The sequence below is a fragment of the Onychomys torridus genome, chromosome 3, assembly GCF_903995425.1.
Source record: "Onychomys torridus chromosome 3, mOncTor1.1, whole genome shotgun sequence".
Lineage (NCBI taxonomy): Eukaryota > Metazoa > Chordata > Mammalia > Rodentia > Cricetidae > Onychomys > Onychomys torridus.
This window is the reverse complement of record NC_050445.1, coordinates 11775247-11798593: the sequence shown is the minus strand read 5'-3', so window position 1 is coordinate 11798593 and position 23347 is coordinate 11775247. Positions and strand designations below refer to the sequence as shown.

Genomic DNA, 23347 nt, shown 5'->3' with positions numbered 1-23347 from the left:
TCTGGACTGTGGCCATGGCTATTGTGTTTTCACAAACTATGATTCAGGATTTAATTTGCTGATTATTTTCTGGTTTCCTGAGTTGGAAATTCCAATAAAAACCTTCTACTTTTTTGCTACTACATACATTTAAAGTGTGACTTGTCCTCTAAGTGCTGCCCCAGCTCACTGTTTGCAAAGGCTGCATTTTCATGAGCTCTGTTGCTCATCTTGAAACACTTTTCTGCTGAATGGAAATGCCTCCAACGTGGGTTATGTTAAATTTCCCAAGTATTTGGAAATTTCTTAGTGGTATTTCTACTACTTAGCCTTAATTCAATTTTATGCTAGTCAGAACATACATATTGATCCCAATCCTTTGATATTTACCCAGACATACATTCTGGCCAAAATATATTCAGCTTTGTCAAATGTCCCATAAGCACTTAAAAATCATTCATACACATTTTAAAAGAAAGGGTTGTTGGGTATATTTTTCTATATTAGTCAATTCGGTCAGTAAGCTAATCACAATTTTCAATTTTTTATCCATACTTTTCTTTTCATGAGGTATGTGTGTGTGTGTGTGTGTGTGTGTGTGTGTGTGTGTGTGTTACATACATGTGCACAATGCATGAGTATGCATGTCCATGAAGAGGCCAGAGGCCATTGTGTGTCTTCCTCTGTCATTCTCTACCTTAGTTGAGACAGGGTCACTCACTGAGTCTGAAGCTCACTGTTTTCACTGCGGTATTTCTCAGTACACTAGGTGCTCTGCCTGTGTTATTGAGGAGCTACAAGGTGAGGGCCAGGAATGAGACAAGGAAATGTCACAAGCCCAAATGAAACTAAAACCATCCAGAGTCCTTCAAAGTTTACAATTAATTCCAATAAACTGTTTTCTTTGACCTGTCTTTTAAAGGCAAGATGAAACTTTGTTTTTATTAATACCTGAACTCTACCAGGCAACCCATCCTTTAAACAAAGTGAGTGGCTTCTGATTACAAATCCAACCCAGAAGCATGCTAAGCCATTATGGAGGTTGCCCCAGACAAAACTACTTTTCTAGCTGCTTTCCTGGAGACCTCCCCATCCATGTTCAGAGCCTTCCTCTCCACTCACCTAAGCCCTAGCCTTCCAGTCTGATGCCCAGGGGATGGTGCCGAGACGGCACATTATCACATCCACATCTTTTATTTAGACACCCTTAGAAGCATGCACACACTCGAAAGGAAATCACATATTTGCTCCAAGCAACTAAAGGAAGAGCCAGAATTAAAAACAGTAATCCTAAAGGACTTTGGGACCTTAAACACATCCTGTAATCGACCTCCCAACTAAATATTTATACTCAAATAAAAAACCATTGTTGGGACCCTTTCATCTGGAAGATTAAGCTTCTACTTTAAATTAAAAGATCTGATACATCACAACTGCCAAGGCTGTTTCAAATACCACCAGAGCCAAGGGTATGTGTTTTCTTGGCCTTCCCAGTCTTCTGGTGTTAACAGAGGTCACAATTTAAGACTCGTTTTCCATTTATATGGAGGACTAATAAAGAGCACATGAGTAGTTTCCAGATAGACAGGGCTATCTGGGAAGGAATGCTCTATGCGCACACTGCTAGTTAAAAATATGCTGAGTCCTCTGCAATTACCATATTGGCAGAAAGGCCAAGCACCAGGTCAGATAACTACTGTGGTTTGCTCTTTGCAAGGCACAGCCTGAGATGATATAAAAATAATTATATGCACAAACCAGACTTTCCAAACTGCTTATTCAGTTTCTAGGTCAGTATAGCTGGACAAATCTTCTGGAAGTTAAGGTTTACAGCTGACCATGAATGGCTAGTTTGCTTGTGTTTCTTCTGTGTACTGCTACATCTATTTAGACATGATGTTTAGTCCTCATCCTCCAGAGACCTTTACTCCTAATAAGGACAGTTAAGTCAGAGGACATCAAAGCCATGCTACTGCAGAAGTTGAACACTGCCATCATTACTACTATGTAATTAAAATTTCAGGCTTCACACACAACCTGGTACTCAACTGCTTGCGACTCAAAGCAGCAGAATGGATTATTTTCATGAGTATAGCCAGCTCCATAGAACACAGTGATTTCCCTTCAGTTCAACCAATTCTTAATCATTTGTATTTTTTAATGTATTAATTTTGCCTTTATAGAAGGAAACTGGATACATCATCCAGTCTTTATGAGTGCTAGACTACATTAGGGTTTCAGAAATGTAAAGCATCTTCTATCTTAAACCAACACGAACTTAACCTTGCTTGTTGAGATGTTCACTGCTAGGGAAGAAGAGAGGCCAAGCATACTATAGGCACAGAGGGGGATAGGGACAAATCATTGCCAGAGACAAATGAAGAGGTAGCAAATAAGAAATGCAGTTTCATAACAGATCTGAAGACTTCCACAATGAGACAGCAGACAGTTTTAGGAGACATGGCCAGAGGGTTTAAAAATGGACATACATGTGCCGGTGGAGAGGCCTCTTGGCAGGTTTCCAAGCTCATCAGTTCTCTGATTTCTGGTGGGATTTCCACCCACCCCTGTGTCCTCCACCAATTTCCCCAACCCTAATTGTCTTCTTCTTCACTCAGATACACTACAGAGTCTCCATGTCTCTGGAAATTAATCACTATTTGAGAGATTAATTGGAATTTTAAGGTTATTAATTGTAATTTCTTCTTCCTCTGGCTTTTTTGTTTTTTAATTTTTAGGGAATCTACAAGGACTCCTTTAGTGACTAAAATGTGTCTAAGAGAGAGGGAGGAGAAAGCTCCACACTACAAACACCTCCCTCTCTGAGACTTAGCTATTGCATGTAGAGAATTAGCTAGACTTAGTTACAAACCACACCTGAGGATTTTTTTTTTAAAAAAGTTAGTTTTCATAATAAGATTGTGGATAAATTATTAAAATGTCCAACAATACCATTTCCACTCTCCACTACCTTATATTCAAAGTAAATCACTTAAAGAAGAGGAATTGATTATTTAAAAGCAAAAGAAAAGATAATACCTAAAACATTCCCCCAAGGACTATGGTCATTTGAAGTTTCCTTTCCCCTGGGAATGGAATCCTTTGTAGGATGCCACAGATATGAGTGCATGCGCACACAAGAACACACAGCTTTGCACTCAGGTACATCCTTGCCCTGCAATGACATGACAAGTATTTCAAAACGCTTTTAGGCATATTTATTATTCTGTGTGTATGAGTATTTTGCCTACATCTATACACATGAACCACATGTGTACCTGGTGCCCTCCAAGGTCAGAAGGGTAAGCCAGATTCCCTGGGACTGGAGTTAGCAACCGTTGTGAGCCACCAAGTGGGTGCTGGGAATTGAGCCTGGGTCCTCTCCAAGAGCAACAAGTGTTCTTAACCTCTGAGCCAACTTTTCAGCCCAGCAGTAAGTATTTTTAATCAAAAGTAAATGTCTCCTGGCACAACATAAACACTGAGTTGCAACTCAGAGGAAGGAAAAACCTTGGGTGCATACTGATTTTAACAAAGCATTCTTTATGGTAAGGAACTGCAAGCCTGCTTCCAGGCTTTACAAGACCCTTAATCCAGACATCTGGAAGGCTTCTCCAAACTGTGACATTTACAGAAGCCCAGACAATGAGAAAGTAGGAGCGCCCCATGGAACCAGAATAAGTACCTCTGCCAGGGAAAGAGGGAGAAGTGGCCAGCTTCCCCTTGCAGCCTGTACATCCTCAGTCTTGAGGCCACACTGTGCCACCATGTATCAGTCTCCAGGTAAAAGGGGCTGCTGGCATCAATGTGAGGATCTGGAAAACACGGGATGCACAAACTCGGGCCAACTCTGAACCATCAGCAGTTACTGCCATTGAGGATTTCCCAAGTTCTATGTAGTGTAGCAGATCCCCCTTTGCTCTTTAGGCTGTGAACTTTTTCAGTAAAGTTAATGTCTTCATTCTTTCTTTTGCTCATTAAAAAAAAAAAAAATTCTTAAGGGCTTATGATGGTTGTAATAGTCTTTCTGCTGGGAGCTGGTGACCCCAGGGTCCCTTCCTTCAGAGAGCAACAGACAACTGGAAACACTCTAAGGAGTTACAAGTTAGCTGCTGCATATTTTTGTCCCCAGAGCCAGGCAAGGCTAGAACCAAACCTGTTCTTGATATATATGAAAGAGAGCTAGGGAAAAGGAATAGGAAAGGAAAGTTGGGGAGAGTAAGATCCAGGCCCTGATGTCTTCCTCATACGTTTTATAAATTAAATGTTTGAGAATTTTAATCAAGTAAATAAGGGATAGTCAATAATAAATTAGCATGGGGCATATACTCAATCATGAAGAATTTATTTCTCTCTCTCTCTCTGAAATTATAACTATTAAACAAACTCAGATGTGATGATGGCTTTAGCAGTTTAAGCCTATCAAGTCAGTCTTCGGCAAGGACTTTGTGCTGAATGGGGCAGATATAAGATGAGTGTTCCTTACTGACAGACATAGAAGATCATGGAACAGACAAGAGGAATTCTGTAAAAGCCGAGATGAAGTTGGAGGCTCCTGTCACAGGCAATGTCAGTTGAGAAAGCCTCCCCCATCCTAGGAGAGATGAGGCTTCCTAAAAATGTCAGCTAATGTTGCAACATAGGGCCAAAAGGAAGTGGTAGGCCAGGAGGCCAAGGCGGCGGTTCCTCCAGAGTCCACACAGGACAGGAAGCAAAGCATTAACAAAACTGCGAGGACATCTGGGTGCCAGGAAACATGCTAAGCCACTGGGCACTGGAAAGGTGAATAAGACCCGTGCCTTCCCAATTACTTGAGAGCCACAGGACAGGAAGGTGTATGTGAGCATAAATGAAAGTACACAGGGGGACAGGGGTGAACTAAGGCAGTTGGAGGTGAGGTGATAAAGCATTTATTCTTCAAGGAAGCATTGAGAAACACTACCTCTAGACCCAGAGGGAAGAAAACATGACCACAGCTTCCCTCCACAAAGGTCTCCAGTTTCCCATGACAGACAGATGAATTAAAGACAGCACTGTTCAAGCTTTTGGTGAGTGTGCACACAAGTTACAATCATAATAATAGCGCATCCTCTCCCTTCCCTTTACCCCCTACCTCCCTACCCCACCTCCCCACCCCCACCCCACACCCCACCTACCCACCCCACACCCCACACCCCACTCCCTTACCCCACACATGAGCCCTTACCAACTGAATATTTACAGATACAATGCTGCCAGGCCTGAGTTTTGTTTCAAAATAAACCAGGGCATTGGGGTAGGATGTGACCACCACTAAAGCTAAATGTTTGTCTTTAGGTTAGAATATGTGAAAATGCTCCACAATAAAAATGTTACTTAAAACATGAACTAGTAATAAAAGCCCACCAAACATGTAGGAGAAGATGAAAATTTAAATGGCAACCTAATACAATGATGCTATTTAGTGTAATGATTTTAAATATAAACAAAAGTTCTTTGAAAGCTAGGATTATATGATTGATCATGAGGTCTCCATATGCCATGTATACCACATCCACACCCTGAGCAAGCAAACTGTGTCTACATGTTGTTGGGGTTCAAGGCCAATTTAAGATGCTTCCAAAGTGCTAGCCACTACTACCCTGTAGTGGACTATGTCCTCAACTTGAAAGGCCTGAACTAATTTTTCTATTAGTTCTTTAAGAATGCTGTACCATTTTTTGATCATAATAACCAATCCCTACCCCATTTCCCAGAGTTTCTCTTCCATGATTTTTTGTCTTTCCCCCCAAATCAAGGTCAATTTGTACTGCCTAAATATTCTTGGATGTGTGGCCTTCCACTCAATGGTAGTTGACTTACAAGAAGCTACACTCTTAGGGAAAACTGACCCCTCCTTTCCTAGCAGCTAACAACTAGTTTTCAAATGAATGAATACTAATACAAGAGAAAAAAAAAAACAGTATCAGAACATTTTACACTATAAAACTAGTTTAATGGGTGTAGACACACACATGTGTATTTTGTGTGCATAGCATGATGTGTTAGTCTGTTAATGTCTAAGTCCAAGTATGGCACTCTCCTCCAGAATTGTCACACTCATTGTAGAAACCAAATTCCTGCAAGGCCCTATGGGCCGGCTCTGACTTGTTTCTGTCCTGTCTGGTCCCATTACCCTGCAGCCCAGACCACCAGTATTGTTTCTATTCCTGCAACATTTCAGGGGCATTCTCCCATGGGCCTCAGTGCTTGTGGCTCCATGCCTGGTATGACTCTTGCGCCACAAGCTACACATAGTTCCTTCACCTTCAAATGTCACCTTCTCCGAAAAGACTCCTCCAACCACATATTTCAAAATCCAGAGCCCTGCCTCTTGCCTTCTGTATTTTCCCCTGTTTTTATTTTCTGCCCCCCGTGCAAGTTACCACCTTCGAATTACACATTATATATAGTATAATTATATAGGGATGCATACATATCCTATGCCATTTCTTCTGTTTACTATTTCTCTGTCTTTACATCTCCAGGAGGTCCAGAATGCTTGCCTTTCTGGTCCACAGCAGTAGTTTCTCTCACACCTAGAATACCTGTGCATTTGTGTAAGTAAATGTGCACCGGACTGTAATGTACAATACATTTATTGGTGTAGGTCACATAGCCTTGTATGACAGTGTCTTGGAGCTCTGAGGTACTCAACATTGAAAGGTAAATGCAGCACACACACCCAACAGTCCTTCCTGTCTCACAACTGGGTGCTGCCTACTGAAACTGCTGTTTAAAGCATGTGGGGCAGCAGAGCTGGAAGTGGAAACAGTATTGCTCCCTTGAGCAGCCACTACAGCACACAAATTGGCAAGAGGAGATAGGCAGTCAGAAAATCATAAAAATTTCAAAACCTTCTCAGACGATCTAGCCTGACCTAATCATTCCACCGACGAGCATCAAAGTTACAAAGTGATACTGCCATTTGCCCCAGGGCACACAAAAAGTAAATGCTGAGCTAAAAACTAGTGGAAACATAGGTCATGTGACTTTCTACCTAGAGATCTCCACTCACCCTGCTCTGCCCTAAAAAAATGAGAAACAGGAACGGCTCCCCATAAGCGCTCTGGGGAGCCTGGTCTCTTTGCTTTAAAAGTCACCTGAAAGCCTTTCTGCATGCCAATCACCTTTTCCAGGAGAGCCCCAGCAATTTTGCAAGAATCTCTATTTTTAAAAACAAAGAGCTGCTAATGATCACTATTTCTCATAAATGAAAGCCTTAAAAATTCCCTGCCATAGCAACCGGGAGAAGTTGACTCATCTACTATTATCCTGTGACGTTCTAATAATACAGTTCCAGTGTATGTCAGGCCCAGGGGTGCTAGTCTGTCAAGAATCAAAACTTTTAACCCCCCACAGTCCCATTTTTTTTATTAGAAGTAAAGGGTCTGAACACTTTTCACATCAATACATCTATGTTTCCCAGAGCCATGGGCAAAGTCATGTACCATAAAGCATTAACAAGAGAAAGTGGTTCTGAGAAAGGTGTAGATCTCCTGAAGTCTGTCCTCAGTTTCTCAGGCAGTGACATTCACAGAGTAGATGGCTGAAACTGCTTCATCCTTAGCTAAGCGACGACAAGGTCTCTCCTCTGACCCACAGAGGTCATTAGAACTTCATTCTTTGAGGTGCTTGTCAAAGATCTCTTGGTTCCCATTTTCTTAACAGAACCCTCTTCTGTCTGGATCTTCAGAAGAGGCTGGCCCATTCTCATTCCAGAAGAAGGTTTCCACTGGACAAAGAGCATCATGGGAATCCTACTTCCTTGCCTGTGATGGGTTTACACCCAAGCATGTGCCAACACTGTAGCTAATGAGGAAAAGGAACGTTTGCTGCAGGTACCAATGCTTACAGAGAAGGTTTTCCATTGAGCCAGTGGGGGAAAAGAATCTAGAGACTATTCCAAGACTGTTGTCATCTCGACACCAGAGTGAAGCTAAAGAAAAAGCTCACCCGTGAGGAAGGAAGTGCTGAGAGAATTAGAGAGAGCAGACAGGGTGAGAGGTCACAGTGCACAGAACTGTGGATATTGGAGGTGTGGTACCCTATCCCCAGGACTCTTGCATTGTGGTCAGGAAGAAAGGCTGTGCATGTCACCCATGCTGCTGTTTTCCTGAGATAAGCTTAAGTGGTGAGTGAGGAGTGGGTCCCAGGACTCTTTAGTTAGAGAGAACTCAACATGTGGCATTAGGAAGTGGGAGGACGGATGGGTTAAGGAGGCAGAGCAGCTGCAGAGGCCAGCACAGAGCACATCACTTGTCACGGCTCTTGTGCTAGGAGATTCAGAGAGGGGAGCTAGATTTCAGCCCAGGGAGAACACAGACACCAGATCCACTCTACCCCATCCTCCCTTCCCCTTTGGACACCAGAAAAACACTCCTATGAGACATTAAGGAAAGAACCGACAAAGATGTTCCCGTCACAGGGTCACTGTCGCTGCCACACTAGTCTTCCACCTCCATTGGCTCCAGGCCAGAGCCATCACGCTGTCAAGCTGACAGTCTCCACACAAAGGGCAAAGAGGAGGACTTTTCGGCCAGCAGCAGGTGTCTGGAAGACATTCATTATCTGGAGTCAGCAGTAGAAATCGTGTGGCTCTTGAAATGCATGTCTGTGCTGATTCATAGTTTAGATGTGATTGGATCAAACGTATTTTTCTTGACTTTTTCAGGATAAAAGTCCACACTATCAAAACACCCGAGAAAGCTATTCCTCTGCAGGGTTTTGGTCTTTCTAAGAAAGTATTTATTATGTAATACTGTGATCTTACATGATCAAAGGGTGCTGCTGGCCCTTTGACAAGAAATAACAAAAGAGGCAGCTGAAGACATCCTTAGGAACATCTACACAGCCAAGAAGATATGCTTTGGAATGTTTACACAGACAGCCTTGGGAGCAGCAGATGCACAGCTGTATTAGTAACCATAACTGACCAGGCTACCAATGGCAACAGGGGGACACTCAGCTCTGAAAGACTCACATTCTACTGGGAGGGTATTGTGTCCAGGGTTCGGAATGCGAAAAGAATCTAATTAACTAGTGACGAAAAACGTGTTAATTGCTTGTCCAACACTGGGGAAAGACCTGCTGTTCTCCTCATTCTTCCGTGAGAGGGGAATGCCCCTGTCATTAGGGGACAATGAAGAAGAGGGGGCGCATTTGTCCAGTGGAGGCTGAGTGAGCCACTGGCAGTAGAATAAAAATGAATGTGGAAATAAAGAGGAGATAAGGCCCCTGATTCACCTGTCATTTATAATTTTCGCTATTCAGGAGAGTGAGATAGGAGGATTGCAAGCCCATGGTATGTCTGAACAACTAAGTGGGACAATCTCAAAATAAAAGTTAAAAAAAAAAAAAAAAAAAAACGATCTGGAGATACTTCTCGGTGGTAGAGTGCGTGCCTAGGATATAGGAGGCCCCAAGGCCAATCCCAGTACCACAAGGGAGGGAAGACACGAAGGAGGGAGGGACAGGGAGGGAGGAAATGGGGGCGGAGCAGAAAGGAAGGAAGAAAGGAAGGAGTCCCACTGTGTGACAGGTAAGTGATCAATGGGGTGGGCTTAAATGCCTCTTGATTATCAGCATCCTGTCCAGAATGGATCTGTCCTGTGGATTTTTCCCTATGGTCTTACATTTTGGTGAACATTTTGCCTTCCTGTTTTGTTGTAGTTTGGGTTTACTGTTGTTTTGTTTTGTTGAGGCAGGTTTTCACTGTGTCTCTCTGCCTGGCCCGGAACTCCTTTGTAGACCATGCTGGTCTTGCACTCACAAAGATGCACCAGGCTATGACTTCCAGGTACTGGAATTAAAGGCACATGCCACCATGCCTGGCCCTCATTTTTATTGTATTAACTTTAGCATTTAAAAAAGTAATAGCTTTAATGGGATACAATTAACAGATACCACACAATTCATCTGCAAAAAAAAATGCAAAATTTAATGACTTTTCCTGTATTCATAGATAACTGCAACTGTTACCACAGTCAAATTTAAATAATTTCAGTGTCCCAAAAGACAACTCCTACCTGTTAGCAATGGCTCACTTTCATCTCCAACCCTTCCCAACCTTAGGAACAACGAATCTACTTCTGAGTCTATGATGTGTCTCTCCTGGATGTCTCATATCAGTGATATCAAACACTGTGGTCTTTTGTGAATGGCTTCATTCACTTGCCACAACGTCTCTCAGGCTCATCTTGTAGCATGTAAATTGCATCCCTGAATTTACATTTCCTGAACCTGTATTTACATTTCCTAAGTGTCCACTATTCACTTCTGCAGGAGCTTGTGAACTGAAGTCCTGGTTCAGAAAAGACAGTTTGATTTTGTCGGGAGTCTATTGACACAAAGAACTCCTTTGTATATTAGGAGTTATATTTGTATATTGTGAATTTAAAGAAAAGCAATTTTCTGAAAGCCACCGAAGCAGGAGCCAATGTGAGCGGGTAGCTAGTCTTTACACAACTGGAACATGGGTACTCCTCTGACAGAGTGCCTGACATATATAAATATTCATGTTTCCTCACATCTAGCTACTAAGTGTCCCCTGTATGGTGGACACCACTCAAAACTTCAGCCTTAGCACTTAAAAAACAAACAAAAATTCAGAGCTGCGGACTTAATCAGAAGGGGTCGGAAGAAGACAGAGAAAGGAGGGAATGTCCAGGGAAGACTGAGGAGAGAGAACACTCCTAAGTTGCGTGGTGGCTTCCTGGTCACTGTCTTGTATGATTCACAACATGCAGGTCTATGGGCAAAATTCTTTTGCCTATGTAGACAGTTCTCTAGGGACACGTGTTTGCCTGCGTGATGGTCCAAAAGCGACGCACATCCAGTAGACCACACATCAAACTTTGATATTTTCCTGTGAGGTAGATCTTCTCCTTCAATGGTGGGCAACAAGCCACAACCCCTCATCAGCCACGTGATCGCAGGATGGAATCAGTATGCTGGGCTGCTAAGCCCTGATGCTCCCCAGTAGATTAGATGTGTCCCGTGCTTTCACAACTTACAGTATTTTATATTTACAATGTGCTTCTTTGGATGCAAGCCATGTAACTTGAGGAGAATCTGTACTGCGTATGTCACAGTAGTTAACTTAAAGAGCCAGTCCTCTGGGTAAGTAAGTGTAAATAATGGCAGCCCTTAGAACTGTCTAAACTAATTTTAAATGGCATTGGCAATGTGGGGGTACACACTGGCTGGCTTGGTTCTGCTACAATCCAAGGGTTTGAGAGGACTGCTGAGGAAGAGCTGGTCCATGTATTAAGAAAAGGTGTGTCCAGACAGCAGACCATGAGTGGAGTTATCACCCAGGAAGAGCACTCACAAAGCCTCTTTCTAGAATGTAAATAGCTTGAGAGCAGAGATTTTGATTTTTTTTCCTCCATGAATTTTCGACTCTTCTACACAGTCATTTACAGATTCAGTCCTCCAAGTCTTGTCAGTCCGTTCTATGGACTCAACAGCCCAGGTTAACAGAGCCCAGCGCTGCTGGTGACGCCTTATCAGAGGTATGTGGCACAAATGCCCCTGCCTCTGTTTACAAACCCCAACACCCGGATGGTAGAAACAAGTTTCTGAGAGTTCAGTGTAAAGCAGAGGAATGAACAGCCAGCCACTCAAATGGATTCGATTCATTACTAGGAAGAAATGTGGCTCAAATCCCAGATGGAGTCAGACATGTCTTCAGGAACCTCTGAATGACAGATTTACACTCAGCTATTCATGAACAGGAGATGCTGCAGGGCATCTCCTCCCCGAAAGGCTGCTGTGCCTTTTTACAAAACACTATACTAGTGCAGTACAGTACAAGGCTAAACAGAACAACAGCCACCAGCAGGCTCTTAGGACAAGTGACTTTCAAACCTCACAATGCTGGCCATGCTTACCTGTCCAGCATCTGCGAGGGCTGTTCCTAGCCAGAATCTGACATTAATTATGTCAGCAGAGTTTACAAAGCCCTTGTCAGTTGATTTTTCCTCAGAGGAAAAATTTAGATTGCGTGGTGGGAGAGGGAGGTGTGTAGGTTAGTTTGGCAAACCAGCATAGGGCCCTTGGGTGGTCAAAGTTCACCCCTAGCACAGTCATGTCCCAGAGAAAATGAACTTCCTTGGTCACAGAGTGCCTTCAACCCTAGACATTGATCGTGAGGGAGGTGGCAGAGAGTGTAATGGGTATAAGCCAAGGGGGCACCAACCCCAAAGCTCACAAGTCAAAGGGCACACGCTGTGGGAGACGTTACAGTGCCCTTTGCATATGAGAACCAGCAAATAATAAACACGCTTTAATGTTTCCGATGCTGTCTGTGGGGACAAGCATTGGAGAACAAAGTGGCTAATTTTTCTATAATAAAGTGAATATGAATGAGCAACTTAAATCAATATTAAGCAATGGTATTATGTGTATTAATATCTATATATCATTAGCATAATCCCAAGTGAATTTTTTCATTACTAAAAGTAATGCTAGGCTTGACTTTTCATTTCCTTTGGTATTAACTTATATGCAATATAAATTTGGTTAGAAATAACTTTTGTTTGAAAGCTGATCTACTTCCACTTTCAGTGTAGACATAGGAAGACACACAGATATATGCATGCGTGTTTGTGTGTGTGTGTGTGTGCGCGCGCGCGCGCGCGCGCAGGCACGCGCACGCGCGTGCATGTGTATACACATACTGATTGGCCGCAGGATGCCTCAGCCCAGGGACTATCAGAGGAATATTTTGCACGTAGGCAGAGAGAGATGGGCCCCTTGTCTCTTGAAGTGCTCTTCCAACTTCAGAGCACTGAAGCCTTTCTTTGAAAGGAAGGGTGTACACAAATCTAACATACAGATAAGTAAAATGTGGAATTTTAGTGAATCTAAAACAAAACATTACAAAAAGCAAACCCTTCTATGCAAGAGTCTAATGAATGCCCCAACCTACTCTCTGTATGGCACTTCAATTCCAAACCATACATAGATTCAAGAATGACTAATGACATATTCAAGTCTGGGACTAAATTCAGGACCTCAGAAAACAGGCTCAGCTGTTTGAACGGCCAGAGAGTCACTTTCTGGAAAGCACACCATGAGAAACACTAGGTGTGCATCAGTAGGTTATGCTTGGCAGTCTCTATGACAAAGGCTGGAGCAAGATTGCTCACTGGAGCCAGCCAGACCAGTTTTGTCTACTGCAGAGGAATTGGGAGCCACACATGCAATATTAAATACACTAAGAGTCACACTAACATTTTAAAAGCAAGTGAACTTAATTTTAAAGTAATTTTATTTAATTTAAATATCCTCCACACATTTTCAAAATTTCTAAAGGTCAATAAGATAATTTTCATTTGTTTCTGTTATAGTGTCTTTAAACATGTGTTGGTCAATTTTATGTTAACTTGACACAAGCTAGAGCCATTTGGGAAGAGGAATTCTCAGCTGAGAAAACACTTCCACAAGACTGGCCTATCCAAACAGTGCTATCTGGACACAACAGGATGGATGCACATGTGAACTCATAGGACTGGGGCAGCATGCACAAGGCCTGCACAGGTTCAAGCCTGATGGGGTCCCATCAATGAGAGTAGGAAGCAGCCATGGGATCCCACCCCTAACCGAGAAGCTATCTGCAATTGACGCTCCTGGAGAGGGAAAATCGTTTTTCTCCAATGGACGGTCACCAGGAATATCGACCACACTCCAGGGCAGGCCCCACACCCAGTAGTAGTGGCCAGCACAGAATGAACTGGATGATGTTTGTTTCATTTCGCTTTGTTCTGGCACTTTTCCAGGAACTGACCTTTTGTTTCTTTGTTTTGACTTTCATTTTTGTGAGGTTTGTTGTTGTTATTGTTTCTTGTTTTGTTTTGTTGTTTTTTTTTTTAGAGAACATAAAGTTGTTTAGGGTGGCTGGGAGGAGTTGGGATGGGGGAGGGGAAATGATAAAAATATTGTATAAAAAATGCTTTCAATATAAAAGAAAGACTGGCTTGTAAGGCAAGTTTGTGAAGCATTTTCTTGAATAATGATTGATGTGGGAGGGCCCAGATCACCAGGAGTGGTACTAACCCTGGGCAGGTGATCCTTCTTTGTATAAGAAAGCAGGCTGAGCAAACCAGTAAGCAGTATTCCTCCGTGGCTTCTGCTTCTGTTCCTGCTTTCCAGGTTCCCACCTTAAGTTCCTGCCCTGACTTCCTTCAGTGACAGTGAGCTGAAAGTTGTAAAATGAAATAAATCCTTTCCTCCCTAAGATGCTTTTAGTCATCAATAATTCAGAGACTGGCCATAATTCAATGACCCTAGCCACATGAGGCCACCATATCGATCGGAGCAGATCTAGGTCTGAGAAGAGTGAGACTCTTATGGATAAATCTGTAACCCCTGCATGCTGAGAGATGTAGCAAGAGATTGACCCCTGTAGCCATGTTCTTGCTTCTTACTTCTTATCCCAACACAAGCTCTTGGGTTTATTCTTTAGACATAAAACCATTTCAAGGACAAGTACTTTACATTACTGGCATGGCACTATCTGAAACAATAAGTAAGCTCTGGGTTTCATTTCCTTGAAACAGTCAGTATTATGACACTGGAAATGTCACTCATTGGTACTACAAAACCAAGGACCTGGTCCTCCAACAAGAAGAGAATTGCTAAGATTACCACCCCAGAGACTCTATAAATCATAGACCCCAAAGCTAGAGTCTGAACTCAGGTCAATGAAGAACAGGCTATGAACACCACAGTCTTCAGGATGTTGGTTTCTGAATCCACTGGTCTTTCTGACAGTTACTGACCCTTTAAAGACACGTCCATCTCTTCACTTCTGTTGTGCCTGGAGGTGGGAAGAGAAGTTTGAGGAGAAAAACTTCCTTTCCATAGGAACTCTCATGGTCCTGTGTCTTATTAGTAGGCATTTCTCCCAAATTACATGAGCTTAAAATTCCAAAAACTAACTTGATGTGTTAAAATACCCAATTCATCTACATTGCCCAGGGAGAACCATTCTAGGCAAACTGCTTGGTGATGGGCAGGCTGCTCAAGAGACTTTCCAATAACAGGGCTTGGATATGCAGTCAGTGACCTCAGTGCACACATTCACAATTTTCCTATTTTCTTCACTATTCTTTGGAAGAGACACAATTGAGAGACCCAGACTTTTTCTAGTCATAGGCATTTTTTTTTTCTTGGAAGCTGGAATTAATGCTCACTGTGGATTTATTTCAAAAAGAAATCAAGTTACCAGTAAGGAAATAACAGACTTATTTTTTAGAGACTCAAATCAGGAGTTTCACAGACATTTTAGTTCCTCTTCCCTTTAGCCATCACCCCACAGTTCCCCTCAAAGTCAGAAAAAACTACAACATATCAGCAGTATAAATTAATAATTTTAAACACCAGTATTCAATTCTCCTTTTTCCACTAATAAACATGAGCTAGGATGAGCAGGTTCAGAGTCCAGCAGAGCTTGGGGGTTGTTCAGCAAAAGAAGTCAATTTCCAAAATTATCTAGAAAACATAAACTAGGAACTCAAAGGAACATAGACACGTGATGGAATTTTCTGTCCTCAGCTTGTTCATCTGTATTTCTTAGTCCCCTGTCTTAGAACTATGTATATCCATGTCATCCAAAAGGATTTTTTTCCCACAATGATAGAAGTATGTGTGGTCCAATATTGTAGCCATAGGCCATGTGTGCTTTTGAGCATTCAGATATTGAGGAACTGAATTTTTTTCAAATGTAAATGGAAGTAGCTACCTGTGGCTAATGGCCACTATGGTTGACAGCAGTGTGCTATACAGACCTGGGGCAGGTCGGACTCAGTTAAATCTTGCTGTGTCCATGACATGCAAGGTCCATTTAAAATACAAAGCACTGTGTGTCTTCTGTTTTTGAAGTAACACATAATTAAGCAGAAGATCCTCCATGAAGCTGGACAGAAAAAAGTCTGCAATCAGTCCTCTAAGGTTGGTGCTACTCTTTGGCTGAGTCAAGAGGAAGGATGGAGTGCTGGTGTGTGGGAACTGGGACTCTAGAGAACAGTCAGCCACACTGTGACCTAGCTGAGTCTCCCTGGACAGACAGTCCTGAGTTCTTTGGATCTTGATCTTCACAGGCACCAAAGGTCAGGTTCCAATGAACAACCCCCACGCTCTGCTGGACTCTGAACCTGCTCAGCCAAGCTCATATTTATTAGTGGACAAAGGAGGGTTAGACACTGGTTGTTTTAAATTAATAATTTATGTTGCTGATACAACATTGCAAAAGGGGTGAGGCCGGGTGACTGACGGGCCTACCTGTTGAGACAAGGCAATGTTGCAACTAAATCATACCATGTGACTAAACTCATCCATCAATGTCCACTATGCTGTGGGATTAATTGTGAAGAAGAAAGCTAGTTATTTGTACAAGGAGCTGGTGGCAGTTCTTCCAGCATGGAGTACTCTCATGACAATGGTCACATCCTAGACATCAGCTTCAGACCCTAGTGGATAGTAACAGAAATCCCTGGCAGAGCTGACTGCCTGTAGAGCCAGTTCAATCCTAACAGGGACTGGCTCCCTCTGGCCATGGCAAAGTTGAATAAATTCCTGCTAGTAACTTGGAGACACATGATTGCCTTCTGTTCCATCAACCGGCATGCATGGAGGCTCAAATGTCCACTCTGATTCAAATCCGTGTGAAATATAGAGGGCCAGCTTTTTCTCCCACACAGCCCATGGAAGGAAAGGCAAGAAGAGGCCAAGCAATGTAGACAACGTTGATGGCAAGGCAAACCAAATGTGGAATTTGTGAAAATAATTCTAAACAAAAATATGACAAGCACAAGGGCAATGAAAGAAAAGGAAGGAAGGAACAGAAGCAGGAAGAGATGGAGAGAAGGAAGGAAGGAGGCAGAATGCTTTTTCTGAAACTTAAATAACATTTTAGAAGCCAGGAAATGCAAACATACCCCTCAGAGACAACTGACCAGAGAGTGATAGATGAACGCTATCAATCATTCACCAACCTAATTCTAGGACCACTTTTTCTTTCTTTATACATATCTTGGCAGAAATAGTGATCTTTTGGTGGAAAATTCTTTCCCCAAACATGCCAGCACAACACTGTGCATCTTTTCCAACTAATTGTCCTGTGGTTGTTACCACTGTGTAGGGACAGGAGACCCTGCTGAGCAGCAGATGGACCTCACAGAGGCCAACACAGAGGCCAAGCCTCAGGTAGCAGCTAAAAGTACACTTTGTCCAGTTAAACCATCTGCAGGCTGGAGCAGGAAAATGCCTGATGTTTCCATGCCTCAAAAGTCAAACAAAGGACAGTCAACTATGCATTTCACCAGGCTAGGTCGGGGAACCCGCACCTCAGCAAAACACACAGATCAGTGTGCCCCTGTCAAATGCCAAAACTCTGCATCCTTTCACTACCATGACAAAATACTTGAGAGGCCTAAAGGAGCAAGGTTGATTTTGGCTCGTGGTCTTGGAGGCCTCATCTGTGGTCAGGTTTTAGCTCTGTTGTGGAGCAGAACTTCATGGCAGGGAACAGCTGGCAGAGATTTGTTTATCTCCCGGTGGGCAGAGTGGGGAGAGATATACCTTCATCTCAGTAGGCCCTGTCTCCCAAAGTCCCACTACCTCCCAGCACTATCGGGGCTAGTGACCAGCCCATTAAACTGTGACTGTCAGTCTCTCAGATACTGAACTGTTGGGTTCATCTGAGTTACCACAAGTGGGCAGCGAAGGCTACTAAGTGCAGTTTGACAGAAAACGGCCACCAGGAAAGCAGATGTGCCTCACCTGAGAGAGTGGTTTCTCCCTCGGCGTTAATTCTAGTTTTGCAACTCTTGGTTATTTCATTGTGATTTTTAACTCCAATTTTTATGCATGTGGTTTAAAATGCAACAGATAATCAACCTGCCCTGCTAATACAGATGATTATGGTTCTAATTTCCAGCAGCTATCATTTGAAAGCAAAGCAAGGCCTTCCACACATAACTGCTTCTGTCCCAGTTCCCTGGCAGACACTAGATCCATGCAGCTCCTAATTACACATGTTAGTGGTTGCCATACCAAAGTCCAGGCCTTCCTTCTGCATATATATATATGTAGGATATATCTAGGATATAGAAGATTGTGTATGTCTGTGGGCATTCCCTTCCAACAACAAGTAAGAAATATTTCTGCTTACTGCTTCCATGGTCAACACCAGAGGGGCAGCAGAAACAGCACTACCTCCCTGTCTTCAACACTGCTCTGTAAAATCCAATATATAAACACCTCAATCTGTGCAAGAATGTTATTTCCATTAAGCTTGGACACTGTGCTGATTTTTACCTTTCTCCTTTTGTAAAATGATCAACTTCCTTTTAACAATGCCATGTGCTTATGTTTTCAACATGTTAAATTCTTATGGAGGGGTCTCTTTAATATTTAATATTCTAACTTGTTCAGTTACTAGAAAATATCTCATTTGTTTACTAAATTGCATGGGCTGCTTTTTTTTTTTTTCTTTTCTTGATTGTGAAATTATCCATTTGGCAATCACATTACTAATATGTGAAAAGTTCTTATTTTAATTATAAAAGCAAATGTGACTCATGATTATTAAGAAAACTGTTTGTCAAATCAGCCACATTATTTCTGGATATAATCAAGTACCACAGGCTATATTAAAATCCTAAAGCTACTGGTTTCAGTGTCTGTGGATGTTTTAAAATCATAAAAGGCATCAAACCTTCTTGCCAATCTAGGGGACTGTGAAAATTAATTATCAGTAGTCATCATCAAAACAGAGGCATGCCAATTCCTTTCATACATAACTGAATCCTCCAGAAGAAAATTCTGAAGAGTTCTCAGAAAATGTATTTTCAAGTGACTGTCAACCTGATAACTTCATGTGTTATGTGTCAGGAGGTAACAGGCACAAAGACACACCCAACTGCTGTGGAGAAACAAGGACAAGTGAGATTATTCAAATCTGAGAACCCTGAGCTTACGCTGAGTAAATCACTGTGGTTTCCCTCCTTGCAAACACCAGCTAGTTCCATTCCCTCTCAGCTGTTCCTTGGAGACAGGGTTAGACCATACTGGGACCCTGCAGAAGTCAGCTGTTTCTTTTCTAGGGCTCAGAGGTCCAAGCTCATCCTAGGACTCCAGGATCATCCCAGCAAAGCCTCCAGGAGGTGTCCCACCCACCAGGGAAAAGGACAATGCTCCAAGAAATATAAAGGAACATCGCAGACTTTCCCATCTCCAACCTGGACCCAAGTTCTCCACCTTTCTGAAATGCCCTTCTCTACCTGCATTCTGGAAAGCTCCTGCTCATCCGTCAATGCCCAAGCCTTGTGTCACCTCCACTGGCCACTCCAGACTGAAGCAATCAGTCCCTTGCCCTACACAGTCCTCTGCAGCATGTACTGTATCACTCTAGAACTCAGGCTATGAGTTCTTGCCTATCTCTGCTGCTTCTCAAGAGGATTCTTGAGTCATCTTTCCAATGCAAGCCTGGAACTATGTCTGAAACCTGGAATGTGCTCAATAAATGTTTTTGTTTTTGTTTTTGTTTTGATAGAGCCCAAACTCAAGATCAAATTCGGCAGATGAGGGAAGAAACGGCTGAGTTCATTTCAGCACCTATGGTTGGGGCCGTTGATTACCTTCAGCTCATTCCTCAAAGCAGACAATGCTTTGCACCAAGCATTCTTTTTTTTTTTTTAATTAAAGATTGTGTGTGTGTGTGTGTGTGTGTGTGTGTGTGTGTGTGTGTGTGTGTGCGCGCGCGCGCGCGCTACATATGTAGGTGCATCTGTGGAGTCCAGAAGAGGGCATCAGATCCCCTGGAGCTGGAGTTACAGGTTGCTGTGAGCCTTCAAGTCTTCCAGAAGAACAGCAACTGCCCTGAACCACTGAGTCATCCCCTCTAGCCTCTATCAAGCACTCTTAGGCATGAGATCCTGGGTCAAAAACTCAGCATACTGACCTAATGAGGAAATTGAGGATAGGGTAAATTAAGTAACCCACCTCAAGATGCCTCACTGGTCAGCAGTGGAGCCAGGATTCAAACACAATGATCTCAGACGTTTGGAGCTACAAAGAAAGCTAGAATTATCTCCCTTGCTGAGCCTTGAAGCTCAAGCCTGGCCCACAGTTGGCCCTCCAGCTTGATGACTAATGGGTTCACAGAGTGCCCTACTTTCTCAGACTCTGGCCTCTGCCTGAGAGAACCCAGCTGCTCTGAGAAACAGGCTCCATTCTTTCCCGCTCAACACCTCTCACAGGTGTGAATTGCTTGTGTCCTCTGAATTATTCATTACCCACACAATGGTAAGTGTACTTGAAAAGAACTATGATTCCGTATTTTGCAAGACAAAGTGTCTGATGAATTGGTGAACTAAGGTATATAAGCCCAGAGGTCAGGTTGATTTGCATGAAGTAGTAAATAGATGGATGTCCACTCTTTGCATTTCTGATTTCATGCAGTTTCCAATAGGATTAGAAACAGCAGTCCTTCAGACAAGAAAGAAAGCCAGGGTAAGCATGCCTCCCCTATCTGCAAAACAACTACCACCCTCTAAAGCTTATCTTGGCTTCTTTGAGCAATAGAGTCTTCCCAGGGCTGAGGTAGGGTTTTTCAATCAGACTTCTTAAGCTGCATCAAGATGCATAATTTCAGATGCCACAGCCTCTGTACTCCATGCCTCCAGTGTATCCTGCAAAGATCCTGTCTCCTAGTCCTTTCACAGTGAGTGTGCCCCTTTGCTACCTCTCCCCCTAAGCTCATCTTGTGGGCAGTCTTTGGAGAGGGAGAACCATGTGCTAATAAGAAGCCAAGGGCTCGGCATTTTAAATTCAACGTTAGTCAACCAAAATGAATTGAAACGCAGCAGCAGTGGTTTGAGGGTACTAAAAATAAGCCGGAGCATTTGCTGAGTTCTCAGAATTAAAACCACAGGCGGTCAACTTGTTGCTGTTCTTAATAGGAGCTGACTGCTCTGCCCACTGGCCCCTACCGCCAGCAGCTCACACTATGGGACACCTAACAATGCTGTTTTTTATTGGTTGTCAGCAATCATTAAAGGAAGTGCCATTTCTCTGCAATTAAACCTGACACCCACCCACCCATCCCCACCCCCACCCCCAAAATAGTGGATAGCTTTCAGAACACCTTGTGTCACATCACAATTGCACCGTGGTCACAGTCCTACCTTGTGTTTAGGATTTGATTAGTTCCACATCCATAGATGTATGTGGGTCCTTTCATGCCTGCCTTCCTGTCCAGTGCTGGAGCTCTCCTCCACTCAGAGTTTAAATTGTGGAGTAATAAAAAGAATCCAACAGGGCACGTACAATATGAATACACCAGCATTCCCACTAGGACTTCAAGACCGTCTTGACCCTAGAATTCTGTATACTACACCAAATGTCTTAGCAGCGATCCCTTCAGGGTTTCTTATTAAAGTTTCCAGTGACCAAAAGGGAAGTGGAACTGTGCCCAATGCATCATTCTGATTAGAAATCTGTCATGTTCAGAAACCAGTGGGGCTGCCTCCATTGATTCTTACGCCTTCATGTTCATTATCATTTTTTCCCTCTTCAATTAGACCTGCTGATCAACCATAGAAAAGCTGAAAGCCCTTCTTTCACCCAATCACATTCAATACAGGAAAAAATCGGAAGCCCTGAAAGTAAAATTACAGAGTAGTATAAGAACATGTCTAGAGACACCTCCCCCCACACACACATTCTCATTCTCTCTCTCCCTTCTCTCTCTCTCTCTCTCTCTCTCTCTCTCTCTCTCTCTCTCTCTCTCACTCACACACACACACACACACACACACACACACACACACACTCCACTCTCACATTCACTATAAACATGCCAGGAGTCCAAGAGGCTGGGCTCGATCTCCATTCCACAATCTCACTTCAGTAAGAGCAAGGCACATTCTCCTGGCTGCTCTCTCAAACCCATGCCCCAAGCGAGTGTCTCCAAGGAGCTAATTTCTGAAACAAACAAAGAAATCCGAGTCTGCAAAGAGCAAGGGTTTGCACCCTTCTGCCTTGGCTATGGGTATCAATGGTAGCACCAAGACAGACAAGTCGGGCGTCTTGCTTCGCCCTCACCTCCCTGACACCGCCTGCCCCTGCTCCAGCTGTGCAGAAAGTGCGTGGCTGCCTTGCTGCTTTCGCTCTCCGGGAGCCCCAGACCCCTGGTCCGCATGCCTAGGACGCTACCGCGTCCCACCGCTGCACTGTCACAGGTCAGGAGCGGAGGTTCTGGGGCACCAGGATGCGGGGCACCCTAACAAGTGTCCCTCGGGACGTCCTTGTCCCGCGCCGCTCTCTTAGAGCAGGCGGGACGGCCACAGGTAGATTCTCCATCCCTGCACAGGCGACCGCACACTGAAACTCACCGGATGACACGGAGGAGCCGGACAGACTGGAGTTGCTGGACGCTGCCATCTCGGCGCCGTGCGTCTCCGCTCGCTCAGTCCCAGTGCGGGCGGCGTCGCCGCTGCCCTTGGCCGGCCGCTCGCAGCCCGCGCGGCCCCCAGCCCATGGCAAAGTCCTAGGGACGCGCGGGAAGCACCGGCCTCCGGACTCTGCCTGCACTTCCTGCTCCGCCAGATGACGCGCTGCTGCCGCCGCTATTTATTCGTGCTCGCCGTCCCTCTCGGCGCCTGGGCGCGCTCCGCTGCGGGCGTCGGGGTGGCAGGGGCGCAGCGAGGCCGAGGCGGCGGGGCGGAAGGATGGGACCGTCGCTCTCACCGTCCCCGCCTTCCCCGCCGCGGGCCCGCTCCCTGCGCGCGACTGGAACCAGGGCTCCCCGCGGCTCCCCGCACCGGCCCTCGGGATCCCGCCGCCTCCGCCTCCGCCGTCGCCGCACTTCGAGCGGCCCGGGCAAAGGCGGGGGAGACAGATAGACAGCGACCTCCCTCGTCTCCCTCCGCCCCAACTCGGCTCGCGCGCGCACACAAAGGAAGGAGAGAAACGCCGGCGCTCCCGGCTGAATCGGCTCTGCCGGCTTGACAGCTCCTGCGCCCCTGGCAGCAGTGCCAGGCTGAGGACCAGAGGGTGGGGACCGACCGGACAGGGAGCTTGCCCCGAGGTGCTGGGCACGCCGCCAGGGACGCAAGGCCGGCCAAGCAGCAGTGTACAGCGCTGCTTCCTGGGTTAGAAGGGGATAGAGGGGTCTTAGGAGGAAGGTAGTGGGACTCAACAGCAAGCTCTGGGCTCTGGGGCAGCCACACAGCGGGGGGTGGGGAATCCAGAAGGTGAAGGCGGAGTCACTGAGGACTAGGTGCTGGGCAGAAGCTGGCCAGGATGCCACTAAGGCTAGGGAGTGCCCCTTCCACTAACC

The 23347-nt window shown here is 44.5% G+C and overlaps 1 protein-coding gene across 1 annotated transcript in view; it reads right to left on the bottom strand.

The window, feature by feature from the left end:
- Positions 1-22820, bottom strand: part of Chn2 (chimerin 2) — a 267743-nt gene extending 244923 nt beyond the window's left edge. Inside the window, exon 1 of the mRNA XM_036181787.1 lies at positions 22401-22820. Coding sequence (XP_036037680.1) covers positions 22401-22449 — 49 coding nt within the window. The 5' untranslated portion in view covers positions 22450-22820. The remainder of the gene's footprint in view (positions 1-22400) is intronic.
- Positions 22821-23347: the final 527 nt, after the last annotated feature.